Raw genomic sequence first — 17,781 nt, forward strand, 5'->3', positions numbered from 1 at the left:
TACGCGCGTCAATCAACTGAATGTTTCCTGGTACAATATGCCTTGGTTTTGGGGCGATTTTGTACTTTATATATAAACTGTACAGGATATTTTATTCTAGAAACAAACGACAAAGAAATAATTAAACTACCAACAGCAAACATAACAAAATAAGTATTGAATAAACATTTACCATGTATATATAATATATGCGACTTACAAAGTTGTTTAATTTATCGGCACATTGCATGTGAAGCAGTTTTGAATAATTAACTTATCCGTGCCAAAAGATATGTAATATATATGTTATGGACAAAGTAGGTACGAAAATAATTTTTTGATAAATTTCAGTTTCATAAGCACCGCCATTGAGGAGTTAATTATTTAAAAATTTATGTAAGATGGCTCAGAATGTTCATACGCGCAGGCACTGCCAGGCAGCGCCTTATTCATTAAAACGTTTCACTTTTAATCTCCTGTAACAACAGTATCATTTTTTTCTAATTCCGCGATCATTAACGCAAAGCTGCTATTTCAAAATTGTGGTTTTAATTACTGAATGACAAAGTATGTGTTGCAACAAGCAGACGATCTTGCATGTACGAACAAAGGCGCACCTGTTATAGCGCCCCTCGTGGCCAAACAGGGAACTACTTCCTGGGATCGACAATTTCCGTAAAATGTGAAGAATAATAAACCGATTCATACGCGCTATGTAGGTAAATAAGTACAATCACCAGGTGTATGGAAAACATTCTAATCGTCTATTTGAATAAAAAGATTGTCTTATTTGATGAAAAACAAACATATATAAGGGAATTCCACAATGACGTCATCTCCGACAAATATTATATGGCGGCGCGAATTCTGCTTGAGTCACGTGACCCCTCTTCTTTCTGTGAGCGCATTTCCAGGTAGAGTTCCTGTGTTTTCAAATATCCTGCATTTGGTAAACAACACATCTTGGTGTATGTTTATGGGTTCTAACGAAACTTAATTGCACAAAGATTACATCTTGACGACTATTTGAGAGATATATGTTCAATGTTTGAGGTTGTGCGTGATTGAAATTTGTGTAAAAATCCAGCATGGCGTCACATGGTGGCACGCATCACTGTTGTTGTCTGACGACGGATATTTATACATTCAAGGACGTTAAGATGGGCTATAAGCTAATAAGTGTGGTCTTTTCCATTGTTATTTTTTAAATTATCCAATTTACTTGGTGCCCTCTACCTCAATGACAGTTGTCGCACTGTGTTTTGAAGGAACTATTTTCTGCTGACGGTAGCTCAATCCATGGAGGAAATGTCAAAATCCTTGTTCGATTGAATTTCCTATAACATTTTTGTGGACCAGGCGAAATGATTGAAGATCATATTTAGTGTACGTAACAATTATAGATATCGAAGTTAGTCGATTTGCTATAATATGTGTGCTGCGTAGATGGGATTTCCCCGAAATATCAATGTGCACGTGGATATCAAATTGAATCTCTGCTCGTCAGCTGATTTGTGAAAACCGAAAAGCGAACGTCTTGTTTCACAAGCATTCCACGCACTGACCCGCCTACCATTCGATTAGAGAGCTGAATATGGTTAATGGACCAAACTAGTGTGTCTTGCTGATCGAGGTGGAAATTAATGTTGTTTTTGTGTCTACCCTAGGCCTACAAGGAAAGCAGATGGGATAAACTTTTGTTTCTGTTTATGGTTGCCAATCTTAATGTGAGAAGATATATGAACTCCAGAATTGTTTCGTTACTCTGGTCTAGTGTTAATATTCAGCTTGATTGCACCAGGGACCAAACAGGGGTATATGGTCTCTGATTGCATGTTTGAAGTATTATTCTTGTGGCAGTGACAGGCCTAGATCTACTATAACCTTAATTATGTCACACAATTGAAAAAAAGTGAGATCATTTTTCAATGTGTTAGTGTATTTGAAATATCCATTCTATTATGTTGTCATTATAATGTCACATATCAATCTAATTGGGTAAAAAAGACTTTCTAGTGTGCACAAATTTGTGTGTGATATATGTCTTGATTAAATTTCAGCTCAATCAGTGCATGTTGATAAAAAGAAAATTTTGTAAACTAAATTTTAGGAAGAGAAAAATCCACAATTTTGAATACATTGGTTATTTTTTTCCATGTGGGGATTCCAGGATAGTATTGAACCCCAGTAATCTTTTCTTGCACGAGACTACTGAAGTTTGGGTAATTGCATGTAATAGCACCGTGACAGTGTTGGCAAGTTGCTTGTAATAGGATATGTCAGGTCATGATATTGTAGGAATATTGATGACTTCAGCCACATTACTTCACTTTGATTTGTGTTTTAATGACTGTTCCTCTCAATTGATTCCTTATGCAAATAAAACTGTTTGATCCGGAGCAATAATCAAAGACAATGGAGGTAAAATGACACTATTCAACAAAATGAATCATTTCATTTTCTAAAAAGTCAGCCAGGTCACAGCTGAAACTGAAAGTTGGTCTTCCCAGAGGGGTATACTATAGAAGGTTAACATTAATATCCTACTCAAACATTTTTATCAATTGATCCCTTTAATGTAGCATCTGCAAGAATCATAGGGGCTTATGCACATATTCTGCTTTCAGGTTTGGTTGTGTTTGCTTGTTGTTAAACACCACAATCAGCAATATTCCATCTATATGACAGCGGTCTGTAAATAATAGAGTCTGAGCCAGACAATCCAGTGATTGAAATCATGAGCATCGATCCCCACAATTGTGATGCGATGACATGCATCAACCATGTTGGCGAGCCTGACCATCCAAATCGCTCGTTGGTAATGCCGAAGACTTAGATTGGATTCCCCACATTTCTGGTGTACCCCATGGTGATATTACTGGAATATTGCCAAATGCGGTGTAAAACCACATTCATTCCAATCATTGAGCCTGCATCAAACAGTCTGTGCAAAACACTTTTTTTTTTGCAATGTTTTCAGAAGATTGAAATTTCCTAAGATGAAGATGGTGATACAGAATAATTTATTTCTTGGCTTGGTCTGTGGACTAGTGGCTGAAGTCACTGGCAAATGAAAACACTTTATATTAGTGATAGTTTTGTTTATGCTACAAGTTTAGTGTAAATAGCTGGTTTTGGAATGTATTATATATTGGTACAATATATGTAACAATAAATGAAAAAAAAACAAGAAAAGCTGCTCATTATAGATTAGAAAGAGCAGCCTAAATGATATTGATGTATACTTAAAGCCTTCGAAAGATCACAATTCTGCTTATTCACTTTTTACTCAAGGGTTTTGCGTCTGAAAGTATAGTTATGCTTTATAGAAATAGTAGTATGATTATTTGATACAAGTACAAACTTTGAGCCCCAAATCTTTTGCATATATCCAATGAGGTGACAACTTGAAATTATTTCTTTAATGGCCTACAGCTGAGTTGCAGCATGTAAAGTATTCATGTATTGTAGTATAACCTGGATCCTTTTCTTTCAGATTCCTCTTGTACATAAACATTGTACATACTGTATATGATGAGTGCAGCAGTGAGCACCTCGCGTGCCACCAGTAGGACTAGTAAGGACAAATCTAAAGCCACAGCACACCAGACACAGACCAAATCAGATGGACCACCCTCCAAAGTACAGGTAAGATTTGATCTTTATAAACCTGCTGCCACTTGTGTTGTAGTGATCTTCATATGTCACAGTGTCCTTGTGAGAGGTACTACTTTCAAGTGAGACCTGATCAGAGGATTTATATTTTACAGGTGAAGTTTTATAAACTGGCCCTTTGATATAAATATAATGTATTTTTGATTGGTTTAAAGTCACAACTTCTTTTCTCATAAAAATTCCATGATGTGAAATGAACCTGCAACCTCACATGAGTTTTGTAACCCACTGTTTTCCCACTGAGCCACTGGGGCAGGTGATGATATGTTCAGCTTTACATGTCAAGACTTAAGTTGTGCGCATGCTGCACAGGGTATTTCTCGTGCCTGCTCTGATTGAATTCCTTTTCTACTGCGACACACTGTATGTATTCCACTGTTTTCTTATTTATTCTGGTATTTCTTGCATTGAGATGATTCTTAAATTGGATAAGACACTCCTTGGTTTTGGTTGAAAATGTTTAACCTTGAGCTTGAGCCTACGCCACTTTGGCATATTAGGCTTTTCCTTCGTTTGCGGTTTTACATTTTCAACCAAACCCGAGGAGGACTGTTTATCTTTAATGACTTTGCCACGTTAGCGTTTTGTAGACATTTTGTAAATAAAACATATCCCATTACTAGGGGAAGAGGTGCCCAACTCAGTGGATAATTGTTGATTGTTAACAGGTTTATCATTCAGCAATGCTTGAAATTAAGGGTTTTACAACACAAATGTGTATCCTGTATGCACAAATGCTGAAAATATTTTTTAAATCTTTCAGTACAGTACATTAAGTCATTTCATTACCTCACAGGACCCTTTTATTTCCTGTTAGGATCAATGAAATTAATATTAAGGGTTCCTTGGACCACAAGTTTTGTCGGTCAAAGTAAAACCAGGGAAATTAGTGTCATCCAGTGGGTAAGTTGTAAGCAGACAAGTGGTATGTAGAATTTAAATGTCCTGATCATAGACAAGAATGTCTGTACTTGTTTATCAGTTGTCCATGCAGTCTTTTCTTCACACTGGTAAGCGTGTACCTGTTGTAAGCAGAAGTATTTATGATAACATACTGCAGTGTTTGGAATTGTGGGGAGGTGGTCTTGGGGTCCTATGTTTTTATCTGCTGCCACAACGTGGGAGGGGATATAGGAATGGGTGCTCTCCGTCCATCACTTTGTTTCCATAGCAAAACTTTGAAACTGTTCAATATTTTATTACAAAAGTTTGCATGTGTATTGTGTTTCTTTGGAAACAAACCTGACTGTTCTGTTAGTCTGACATGGTTGGTTGCATATGATTATGTCAGATTAACATGATTAAAGAGTATGTCGGATAAGCAAAATAAAGTAGTATCAACGTTTGTGATTGAAAATCGTACAAATACATGATATTTAAAGATACAAACACGTAATGAAAATGAAATATTCAGATTGTTATGTTACATTGTTAGCGGAATATGTTTTCTAATCATGCAACCCCTCAAGCTTAACACAAAACAACTGTTTGACTGATTCAAAATACTTCATAGTCTGGAATGGAAGTCACTAGTTTGAAACTGGTGCCGCATAGCTCAAGAAAGCAGCTTTTTTAGTGGCCACTGTCAACTTCCTGTCAGTTATTTCATTGGTCGGTCATAGTTAGCGAAAGGTCATTCTGACGCGACCTGTAATGAGATGTCCTCAGCAGTTACTAGAACTTGTATTTTATTTTAATGAGTTAATGAGTTGATGAGATAGAGGTAATCAAAGCATGTGATTAATCCTAATTTGTATATTTAAAGCATTAATTGTTTGTTTAGCAAGTTTATCTCTGCAGCTGTTCTAATATGCAGTTACCAGCCGACAACAGATGTCTGAGATGACCATGCAGTACGCTGATCACTGTGTCGAATTAAAGAATTAGAGAGATTTATGAGTGATTTCGGTAAATCTTTGCAAATTAGGTGTGTTGGAGTGCAAGATTGTCGGATTAAGGGGTCTAAATAGCACTGATTTCATCGGTTCCCATCATTAGTGTCGGATAAAGCCGATTGTCAATTAACATGTGTCGGATTAATGAGACTTGACTGTATTATGAAACTTTGCATATGTATCAAACACATGCTGAACTGGTGCCTTTTTACTGTTTTTCTTGGTAACAAGTTGGACTAAACCCAAATACAGGTTACTTTCATTAGTTTAACTTAAAAACCAGATGGGTTGTAGTGTTAATTTCTGGATCATATATCAATAATTCTTTCCGATATTATCCATGAAACTTTATACCCATAATAACAGGGTGCTGAAATCGTCATGCTAATTTGGAATTTCTACCAAAAGATCTATGCAGGGTTGTCTGAACTGTTACCATAATTGCCTTATTGATATGTATAACACTTGACAAAGGAACTTACAAGATATATGGTGAATGGTGAAAAAGCACAACCCATAAATCACAACCAGCCTACTTCTAAGCAATGGGCGTAATAATTTTTTATATAACACAGGGGATAAGTCATCGTCCGTCCATCCGTCGCCAGCTCTACCATCTCAACTGTGCATTTTGTTTCTGAGCATAACTCAAAAACTGTGAAATATTTTTCATCCAACCTTGGTACATGTATTAACGGGGGCTGAAGTGGTACCTTTTGCCATTTCTTAATTTTATAACTTTGATTTTCCGCTGTTTCCTTTTATTTAAACATAGGTAGGTTTCGTTTCTGGAGCAGAACTAAAAACTATTCAATATTTTTCATTCAAACTTGGAACATGTATTTTGGCTGAAGTAGTGTTTATTGCTATTTTGAGAATTAATTTTTTTCCTATTTCCATGGCAACAAGATTGACTTTGTGGTGTGCTTGTCGGGACCATATAACTAATAGGTATTCTTTCATGACACTTTGCACTAACAAAGACCAGGTTGTCAAATGGTGCCTTTTCCTACTTAGAGGTGTTTAGAATTCCTATTTTTTGTTTCCATGGTAATGAGTTTGATTTTGACTCTAGTTGATAGTGATGCGTACCTTACATAGAAATACAAAGTTCCAAATCCCAATTCCATGGTATTGTGTTGATACCTCAATAACTACTCTTGTATACAGACAGACAGATATGATAGAAATTTTCTCATCATGTTGGACTTCAAAGTAAGCATGAGATGATTTGCCATCTTATAACTCTTGTTTAAACTTACTGACAGCTACTCCGCCAGCTGTTTTCTGTGTTTAGAATATAATAAGAATTAAATGAGTCTGAAGTAACTTTTATAAGATAGAAACTTAAAATGACTCCCAAATTTAGAAAAAGGACCCCCTTAAATATGTGGCATGTCATCATGACTCCCATGTTTAGAAGGCTGTGTAAAACCCTGAACCGCTCCTTGTCAAATCTGCGGACATTACAAAGCCAGACCATTACATTTCGTTTGTAATATCAATAATCTTTCACTAAAGTTAAAGTGTTGGTTGAGCCATGAATTTTTTGCCTTCCAAGAGAAGTGGTGGATCACAATTTATATCTGTATATTTGTCACTTCACCATGTTCACATTTAGGATACACTTTTAGTGCCAAATGGCCTGCTTGAAGGAACTTTAAATCTTTTGTTTGTATTTCTTATCAGAGTAGCAATTTGAGATGATTTAACATGCATCATACATATGAAGTTGACTAGTTTAAATAAATTCAAATCTTCCTTCTTGCATCTCCTATAATTTGCATCCATTCTAAAGTTTTATGCCCATATGAATCAATTTTTGTGGCATTTATATCTGTCCTTGTGTGCATTGGAGGCATTTCTGTTACCATAGTAACCTCCTATTCTTCAAATGAAGTATTATACTGTAGCGTTTCACCTACACCTGCAAAGCTAGGGTCAAGGGGACCCTGTAATGAATTTCTAAGGCTCTTACAGGAAATATGATGGTCCTGTTAAGTATTGAAATGGTAGAGTGTACTGTACTGTAGGATTTGATAAATACTTTAATAAAAAGACCTTTGTCAGTTCATGGTTATTGTCAAGAATTGGTACTATGATTATTATTATGAGTCCCTTGGGATGCAATGCATTTGTTTCCCCCACAACACGTTTTTGCAGGGGTATTAAAATGGACGCTGTCCGTGTGTCTGTCCGTGCGTACAATGGTACCAAACTTGGAACATAGATAGATGTAGTGGTGAACTAGTGTCTTTTGTTAGTTTTGGATTTGAAAAAAAATAAATTTACAGATTTCCATGGCAACATCTTTGACTTGTGGTAGTATCTGTTTCCCAAGCAGATCTCGAAAACAGTCAAATATTGCTTCACCAAACCTGGTTCTTCGATAGATGTAGTGCTGAACTGGTGCCTCTTGATAATTTGGGATATTTGAAAAAGGTATTCTCAGGTTTCCATGGCAACATCTTTGGCTTTGACTGGAAATGGTGCCCCTTTTTCAGTGCATATCTTGAAAACAGTACAATGTTTCTTACACAAACATGTACATTAATGGGCCAAATTTGGGATGTTTGAAAAAAGTATTTTCAGGTTTCCATGACAACATCTTTGGCTTTGGCTGGAAATGGTGCCCCTTTTTCAGAGCATATCTTGAAAACAGTACAGTGTTTCTTACACAAACATGTACATTAATGGGCCAAATGGTGAACTGATGCCTTTTGATAAATTTGGGATTATTTTTCGGGTTACCTTGACAACAACTCTGACTTAAGCTGGAAATGATGGTAGTTCTCGTTTCCGGAGCAGATCTTGAAACATTACATTTCTTTACCAAACTTGGGCGCATGGATAGGTCTACTTTTTATGAGTTTGGGATTTTAAAAATGTTTTTGAGTTTCATATATATATATTCACAAGTATTTACTATTGTGTAATATTTTGATTTAATTTGATGACTTTGTCCTCCCATTTTTTTCTGTATACATTCCATACATTTGTGTACTGGATGAACATTTTTGCATCATGTAAAACCCTGAATATCTAATTGATTATATTGTTGTAACGAAGTAGAAAGAGGTCTAAATCGAGAAAAGCAGTACTATAATCAAATTTTTACTTCACTTGCATTACCAGTCTTTGAAATTGTTGCAGCCCACTGAGGAGCAAATGAGAATAGCACAGATCACTTCTGGACAGGATGATGCAGACTTGGCCGCCATAAGCCAGGTTTGTATTCTGTTAGTGACAGTTTATCATTTGAGAGATGCGAGCCATTATTCAAATTCCTTCATTAATGAACAAAATAATGCTTAATGTTTCTTGTTGACACCAGAGTGTTATTGTAAGAAAATGTTGCAACAGGATGCCAATTTATGTACTGTTATATTCGTTCTGTTGAAAATCTAATAATATGCCTGTAGGAATTCATTGTTCAGATTTGGTAGATGTGTGGTTTGGTAGTGGGGCTCAGTGTTTGTTTCATTTTGGAATATTTCGAATTGTAACTGTCAATTAACCTTGCATTTTGACCATGCAATCCTAAGCTTCAAATTCTTGTTATATGACATCTGAATTTGTTCAAGAAGTTTAAATCTGAATTTCAGTATGTCCCTTTCCCTTCTAGGGGCGGTCGGGTAGCCTAGTGGTTAAAGCGTTCGCTCGTCACGCCAAAGACCCGGGTTCGATTCCCGACATGGGTACAATGTGTGAATCCCATTTCTGGTGTCCCCCGCCGTGATATTGCTGGAAAATTGCTAAAAGCGGCGTAAAACCATACTCACTCACTCACTCACTCACTTTCCCTTCTATGCCAAATTTGGGCCGGTTGGGTAGCCTAGTGGTTAAAGTGTTCGCTTGTCAGGGGGAGGCCCAGGTTTGATTCCCGACATGGGTACAGTGTGTGAAGCCCATTCCTGGTGTTCCCCACCGTGATATTGCTGGAATATTGCTAAAAGAGGCGTAAAACCATACTCCCTCACTCCAGGCAATATTTGAAGATCCGGAGTAGAATAGGTCTTCAGCAACCCATGCTCGCCATAAAAGGTGACTATCCTTGTCGTAGGAGGCGACTTACAGGATTGGGTGGTCAGACTCCCTGACTTTTGTTGATGCGCATTATTGTATCCCAGTTGCATGGATCTATGCTCATGATATCACACTGATTATTTATAGACAGCCTTCATATTGCAGTAATATTGCTGAGTACGGCATTAAGCAAAAAACAAGAATGCAAGCCATAGTTGTAATGAAAAGTATGTAATGAAATTTGGTATTTGGTTTGTTGTGGAATTTAATGCTTGATTTCTGCTTCCTTTACAAAAGTAAATACTTCTCTGAAATGAGGCTTATGATATATTTTGTTCAAATCATTAGATGTTGTGTTAGTTTTACCTTGGTATTTATGCAGAAATTCTCAATACTGACAGCAGGTTTTGTTAAGTGGCTGACATTTAAGCTTTCATTACACTTCCAGGTGAAGTAGTGCTATTTTTGTTTGAGTCCTTACATTGTGAACCTTCCTTTTGTTATAAACTTTGATATGTTAAAATGTTTGTTGTACCAATTTCATTAATCCTCAATAGCCCCAAATTTTGTGGCTTCACGCTTTTGAAACATTAAATGCTGTTTTGACCCGTGAAGATTCCGGGGTAGAATAGGTCTACAGCAACCCATGCTTGCTGTAAAAGGTGACTATGCTTGTCGTAAAAGACGACTAACGGGATCGGGTGGTCAGGCTTGCTGACTTGGTTGATGCATGTCATCGATCTCAATTGAGTGGATCGATGCTCATGATATCAATCACTGGATTGTCTGCTCCAGACTCGATTCTTTACAGACCGCTGTCATATAGCTGGAATATTGCTGAGTGCGGCGTTAAACAACAAACCCACCAACCAACAATTAAATGCTGTTTTGTTTGTTTAGTTGATGGAGATGACTGGTAAGTCTGAGGACACTGTGGCAGTGGCCCTGCATGACTGTGAGAATGATCTGGAAAGAGCTGCTCTCATGCTGCTGGAAGAACAGGATGATGAGCCTCAGGTAGTACAGAAACTGTTGTGTTCAGATTTAAGATCAAACTGTGAGCCTTGAGTCCTGTGTTAAAACTTCAGATAGACTGCTTTTACAAATGGCTATATACTAAGAAAACTTTTTGAACAACAAAATTAATTTCTGAAATATGTATTGTTATATTATTTTTCCAACTACTGATAAGGATATTTTATCAAAAGAGTGACTTCAGCCACTAGTTCAAAGCCCATAGTCCAGTAAAATTGTGTTTCTTTTTGTACTCATAATAAGGAAAGTCAATGCTGAGAGAGAATTTCAAGCAACTTTCGTGACTTTATTGATAATAATCCAGGCCCTATTCAACTAAGTCACAGCAACTTGTCTTAGTGCTTTGATTGTTGTAGATTTGTGTGAAGAATGCAAGTTTTTTGGTTGGTGTGTAATTATCATTGTTTTGGCAGGCCCATGCTCGTTGGTTGCTTTACGGGCAGCAGATATTATATAGCTTGAATATTGCTGAAGATAGTAGAATTGTTTTTTTCTCTGTTAAAATTCTATTCCCTTCGTTAAATTTTTGTCATAAATCTTAAAGTATCATAAAACCATACTCTTTTGTAGGGAGAATGGAAAGTTGAGCAAAGCAAAAAGAAGAAACGAACAAATAATGCATCAGTTCCCATTCCGAAAACAGAACCAGTATCAAACCATGTGTCAGACAAATCGGACAGCAAAAGAGATCGTAGTCGTGATGATGACCGACCGGACAACAGACATGATGGCCCTCCTAGACGTGGACGTCGTAATGGAGGTCCCCCTCCACGTCTGGCTCGTGGTCGTGGGAGAGACAGGAACAATCAGTATGGTGAAAGAAATGCAGATGGAGATAATGAAGGATTCAGGCACAGAGATGGATTTGGTGACAGAGGAGGAAAGGGCAACTACCAAGATGGAGATGGGTTTAAAGATCATGATAGCTACCGGGATCAAGATGGCTTCCGGGACAAAGAAAATGGTTTTGGTGGATTTGGGCGTGAGCGAAGTGGGGACAGAGGACGAGGCAGGGGTAGAGGTACAACTTCCTGCTTTTCAAGTGATAACATGATCCATAAAAATTGTACAATTTCGTTTGATTCTATGGATGTAGTGACTAAGTGTTGATGGTACTTTCTGAGTTGACCACCACTGATGTACTACTGTCTGCTATTTAATGTCTGATTGTGTGTCATCATTACTAAAACTATGTTCCACTGATTTGGCCTACCTTTAGAATTAGCACCGCAAAGTTTACAAACATGTTACATTACCCTATGACATAAATTGTGAAATTTTATTGTAAGAATTAACGAAACAATGTCCAGGAATGTCAGCATTGTAAAAGTGTTGCCTGGGGTCACCAAGTGTGCATAAGTTGCTGTCGGTGGTCACTCATCTTGTGATCAATATCATTACTAAATATGGTGTGTACACTATCTTTCGTGGGACATCTTTCGCAATAATTGGATTAGGTTTGTGATCACAGCTGTGGGCAAAAGCTGTGCAGGGTCTCTAAGGGGGTGTACAGCAGTGTTAGAAATTGGCACCGGTCCTTTAGTCCCAGGCCAAACTGCCTAATAGATAAGGTATAATAAAGAGTTAGACTAGTAGAAATTTGCCCTTTTAAAGGGTTTTGATATGTGTTATTATAAGGACTAGTGGACTAAAACTGTTAGTTTCTACCACTGCAAGTCAGCAACAAATTTTAGTAAGCATTCCCAAATTGGAAACCAACATTTCCTTGCACATAAGGTTCAACTAATGCTGCCAATTTTTAGAGGTGACTTGTCATTGATACAGGGGCAGTAATGGTGTATGCTTTTTTTTACTTATATTAGTGTTTTCATTGCATAGAAAACTACAACTGTCAGAAAAAAGAATTTAAAAAGACATCCAAATTTTGAACAAAATAATTATCTCCTCTCCCTCCCTCCATTTGCCTGCCAAGGGCGCTTGTTAGAAATCCAAGATAAATCACTGTAGACTAGTCCGAAGACCAAGGCTATCCATAACCTTCGTAAGTGTTTGTCATTTCATTATATAACCGTTCAGGCATGACTTGGAAAATTTCACAAAGTTTAACTGTTTGTCTGTAGCTCAGTCAGTTAGCTTATTCATGTTATTGGGGCTAACAATCCGATGGTTTGATTTTCACAATAACTGGTTTCTTGTCTTCCGCTATGCCAGAGATCATCCTTACAAGAATTTGTGGTAGTGAATTCCAAAGGTGCTCCATTGGTATTTTTATACCCCCAACATTTTGTCAGGGGTACATAGTTATACCAAGGTTCTGTCCGTCTGTCCGCCCAAAAACTTTGTCCGTGCGATTTCTTAACCTTTAGCCTGCTGAATCATTTTCATTAATTTTAGCATAAGGCGCTCTAAAGAGGGTGGGTGATTTCAAACAGTCGGTGCCTCATTAAACAAGGGTCAATTGAAGAAATATTTTGCACATTTACTCCTGATAGAAAACTACACAATTCTATATAAAAATATCCCTGTGTTTTCAATCATACCAAGGTTATGAACAAACCAAACACAAAATTTGTAAATTTTCTTGAACTACCTGAATTGCGTTATTGAAGGTGGTTTGCATTTCATGCTAGGAACCTTTTAATATCGTAACATTTGTGCAAATTGATTTCAATGATCATATCTCCGATATCTTAAGTTTAATTGAGTAAAAATTCGAGTTTTATAGTCGGCATATTTTAGCGCGATGGTATATTATGAACCATTTCAGTGAATTTATTATCTAAACGTTAAACAGAAAAATAACTTAATTTTCGAGGTCAATCTGACGTGTCATGTTATAAAATTTGCAGGAAACAATTAATGACTTATAAATATTCACTTATCCTAATTTCAAGCGTTTTGGTTGAATATTTACGATATACAAAAATAAACAACCCATGTCATGATGCTAGCAGATGTCCTAAAATCAAACATGGCGCGCTTCGCCTGACCTCCGCATAACTTATTGCTATTTTAAAATCAACAAAGTTTACATTGCCTTTATAAATATAACTTGGTGAAAGTTGACGATCTTCTCAATCGAAGAAAGTTTTATTCGTCATATTCCAATAAATATGAAGAGAGAAAAATGAAAATAAAGATCATGAATTCTGACAGCACTATTTCAATAAGTGCAAAGGTCACGGGATGTGATGTCACAGACAGGGGTACCCGGTATATACTGTCTGCTGATAAGCTTTCGAAACAAAACAATTACAGTAAATTTTGAAATAGTTCGCCCATCACATACAGCAAAAATATAAGTCGATACACTATCAGTAATCACCACTAACATGAAATAAAAATGTGACTTTGACGATATAATTCGCGTATTAATAATCCGTTTGACCTTGCATGCTCCCGTGACCCGGAAACGGTAGACGATAAATCAACATGCCACATGCAAGTTTCTCGGTATCTTTTATTTGAACTTCTGTTGATATTTAAGAATCGCCATTCAATGTTGTTAATATAAATGGGACATGATTCATATTTCTGCGATGTACACGCTGATAAGTTTCACTACAACAAGTGTATCCCACGTAATACGTCTATGGATATCGTCGATCAGCAAGCTCACCCTCAACAACAGCGAAAATGGGCTTGACAAAACTTGTTTCAAAATAACATCCCCGCGTTGCTGAATATGATAGGGTATATATAAGCAATAAAATGCTACGTACATATATTTTCGGTGTTAGTTCCACATTACATTTAGGATAGTTTTCCTTTCGGGAATACATTCATAGATTCTAGCATGATTTTAGAACAGTTTCACGAAGGATTTCTAAATTTATTCCAAAAATATGAAGACCACCATGATTGCGTATTGATGATAGATTTGTAATTGTTTAATTATTTATAGCTGTTTACAGGTTTTAAAATTTTAAGTTATATTTAATAGTTATTTTTCCCACAATGATGGTGTGTGGGGACAGTAAATATTAGTCTTTGCATCAGCACAGTGTAACTGATCAAACTTCAATTATTATCTTTAGTTTAAACATATTTATTCAACAATTTTCATCTTGCACTCTGAAAATCAACTATGTGAATAAGTAACTCTCTGATGTCATCATTTTAATTTTAGTATTCCATGAATAATGAATAAATCAGATCCTTAACATATACATACTAAACTCATACGGACATTAATCTTGTGCATTATGTGGTTTGTTTCCAAATAAAACAATTCTGAAATATAATTTAATTTAACAGTACTTGTAACAGTACATGACATTTTTGTTTGTTTAATCACAAGAACCATGGTGCCACATGAGCTGGTAAGTTTGCCATAGGTTTCTTAGAAAATGCTATTTCAGTCTTCTGGTTGGAATGAAAAGAAACATGCCTGTGTACATGTTTACCCTTGCCAGATGTATTTTTTCCAGTCAGCCAATCCATTACTTTTGTTCACCTTATGTGGTATATTTTATACATACAGGTACTGCTTCCAACCTGTTTTTTCTGTGTATGCAATCACAGTATCACAACTTCCTCAGCTGGTGTGTATTAAAGTTCCCCTGTCATCATGAAAAAAGAATTATAAAGGAAAGTCATATTTTCATTCAAAAACATATGTCTTTCCTTGAATACTCTTTGTCAAAGTGCCAGAAATGTCAGTATTATAAAAAAAATAAAAAAAGATTTTCATAAGGACTTTTCTTAGATAGACCTAGATAGAAGTCAAACCATGTGACTAGTTAGGTAGAATTATAACTTTCAAAGCCCTCATTTCTGAGGTGTCCATATTTTTCACATTTTTAGGACTAAACGTGATCCGTGTAGATCTGCCTGTTTTGTTATGTAAAACAAATTCTTGTCTTAAAAAATGAGAAAAGGAATCATTCAGACGAAATTTTTTTATCCCATTGATTCACGAAAATCTGTTGAAATGTACAGTGGTGACTTTTGTACCCAAAATTTCTAGTAATTTGTTACCCAAATGGGTATGTGATTTTGTAGATCTACCTAGAATTATTTCAAAGATATACATTAATTTGGTGTCTTAAACTTAACATAATATCACTTTCCTATCAAAACAATTCATTCTAATTTCGGTTTAACCAACTTAACTGGCCTCTCCTTCAGTGACAAGACGTCAATTTTCTCTCAAAACTAAACAATCAATTTCAAGGATCACAGTCATAATCATATTTGGAACATGATGAAATATTTTATTATTTGTTCTGTTCATCTACATGAAATCATAAATATAATTATAGATCTATTGTCTTATTTTCTTAGGTACAAATTCACAAAGTATTTTGGGTACAATTTAATTTGTTTTGGGTACAAAATCACATATATAGGAGCCTAGAATCTATATATATTTACACTACCTCGTTCTGTACCAAAATTTTATCGGTTCAGAGGACGGGAGGTTCTCAGAAAGTTTTCAACAACATCTTTAATACTTAAATTGTTCTTTTTGTAATGTTAGACCAATAACAATATTATGTTATTATTATGGCATATCAATACATTGTATTGCTCTCCGTTGCGTTCGTTTTTAGAAAATATTTTAAAATTAAAATCATTACACATTTCATGGCGACAATCACGAAGAAATATGAAACAAATAGGAGTGAAGACTGCTCTCCAGATCAATAAATAGTAAATAGTTGACGAAAAATAGTAAATTATGTATTTTCTTTTGAATTTGAATCTATTTCGGAATTTCTTTATGATAGCTTACCAACGTTTGCATATTTTGCTTCCATGTGTCACATGTGGTACGTGCTGCCGGTTTCAGAAATGATAGCTAAAATTGTTATTTCTCGTAAAATGCATTATTTTGCTATTGAATGGTTTACCTAGAATGTATATCAGTTCAGATTTTGCGTATCATCAAATATTTGTCATTTTTCGCAGTGTTTGTTGACTTTGTTCAACTCAACAAATCGTGAGTTAGGCCACGCCCAAACGTATCACTGACGTTTGTCGGCTTGTCAATGTGTCGGAAAGTTAATCAAACGAAATCATTTGCAAACTCTTTAAAAATGAAATTCTTTTTACAAAGATTTATACATACGTGTCAATAATTCTAGAAAATTAAGTTAGATGTAACAAAATGATTGTAATAGTCTCACGGGATAACTATGCATGTGGAGTTGTTTGTTTACCGCCGTTGCCATGATCGTACAAGTTCCATCCAATCGATGATGTTACGATTCAGATTATTTTTGTTTACAATTAGTTACACCGAAAGTTGCTAATAATAGAAATAAAGGAACATAAGTGTTTTCCTTTCGTCAGCAAACAAAAAATTATGATCGAATAGGAAAAATGATGAAATTATAAAGAAAATATCGGACTGCATGCCGCTCAACCTGAAGTGCCAAAAGTCAACAATGGCCGTTTCTGGTAGTTGTGTGCTGAGAAGTTGGGCCGAAACTTTTTTAACTCGCGATATTTTCTATTTGAGGTAAATAAATGACTGAACGTTTTGATAATGAGCAAGCTGAGCATTTATGCATGTCATACGTAATTTAAATGTTACGCAAAGCCTTCTTGGTAAAGAGATATGGCGAGTTTTATTTTGGGGTGTTGTTATACTATTTGCCTGTCGAATGGGTTCGACATCAGATGCAGGGTGATGGACACCTCTGTCGAATGGGTTCGACGTTAGCGTGCAGAGCTTTAAACTATTCAGGGGATTCATCTCAAACTTAGTACATATAATCTGTGTCATATGGAGGGGTTCAGTCAAAAGAAAAAAATTGTTTTTATTAATTTTCCATTTTTTAATGAATTTTTTCAAACCCTAACCCTATCCTAGCTATTTAATTTATAACTACTGACACTAGGCGGGTCAGGGGTATTAGTGAGCCACGCTCACTTTTGCACTTGTTTTATTTGCTTTGTATACAGATATGATACAGATGTTTATTACAGCATCAAACACCCCTTGTTCCAATGAAGTGAAATTGATCTTCGTATATGGGCAAGTTTATCATAGATCTGTCTCATCATAAGATATGGTGTAAATCTCATAGATGTTTGGGCAGTGAAGATAATCACAAACAATAATCCCGTTAACTGACTTAACTAGGCGTTGGTTTGATTCAACTTGGTATTTGTTATCCCTATACCATATCATATTATGCTGAGTGAGTTGTGTGTGGAATGTTATGTGAGACACAAGGGGGTCAGATGGGTTACAATGTGG

General features: G+C 36.0%; 1 protein-coding gene across 4 annotated transcripts in view; it reads left to right on the top strand.

Moving 5' to 3' along the window:
* Positions 1-809: 809 nt before the first annotated feature.
* Positions 810-17,781, top strand: part of LOC139477400 (protein lingerer-like) — a 42,874-nt gene continuing 25,902 nt past the window's right edge. For all 4 annotated transcript variants that reach the window (XM_071259981.1, XM_071259966.1, XM_071259974.1 and 1 more), the window contains exons 1-5: positions 810-893; positions 3,476-3,627; positions 8,703-8,777; positions 10,476-10,592; positions 11,181-11,631. In XM_071259981.1, the coding sequence (XP_071116082.1) occupies positions 3,511-3,627; positions 8,703-8,777; positions 10,476-10,592; positions 11,181-11,631 (760 nt within the window). In that variant the 5' untranslated portion in view covers positions 810-893; positions 3,476-3,510. The remainder of the gene's footprint in view (positions 894-3,475; positions 3,628-8,702; positions 8,778-10,475; positions 10,593-11,180; positions 11,632-17,781) is intronic.

This window comes from Haliotis cracherodii, unplaced genomic scaffold, assembly GCF_022045235.1.
Source record: "Haliotis cracherodii isolate W230 unplaced genomic scaffold, xgHalCrac1.p SCAF_1, whole genome shotgun sequence".
Lineage (NCBI taxonomy): Eukaryota > Metazoa > Mollusca > Gastropoda > Lepetellida > Haliotidae > Haliotis > Haliotis cracherodii.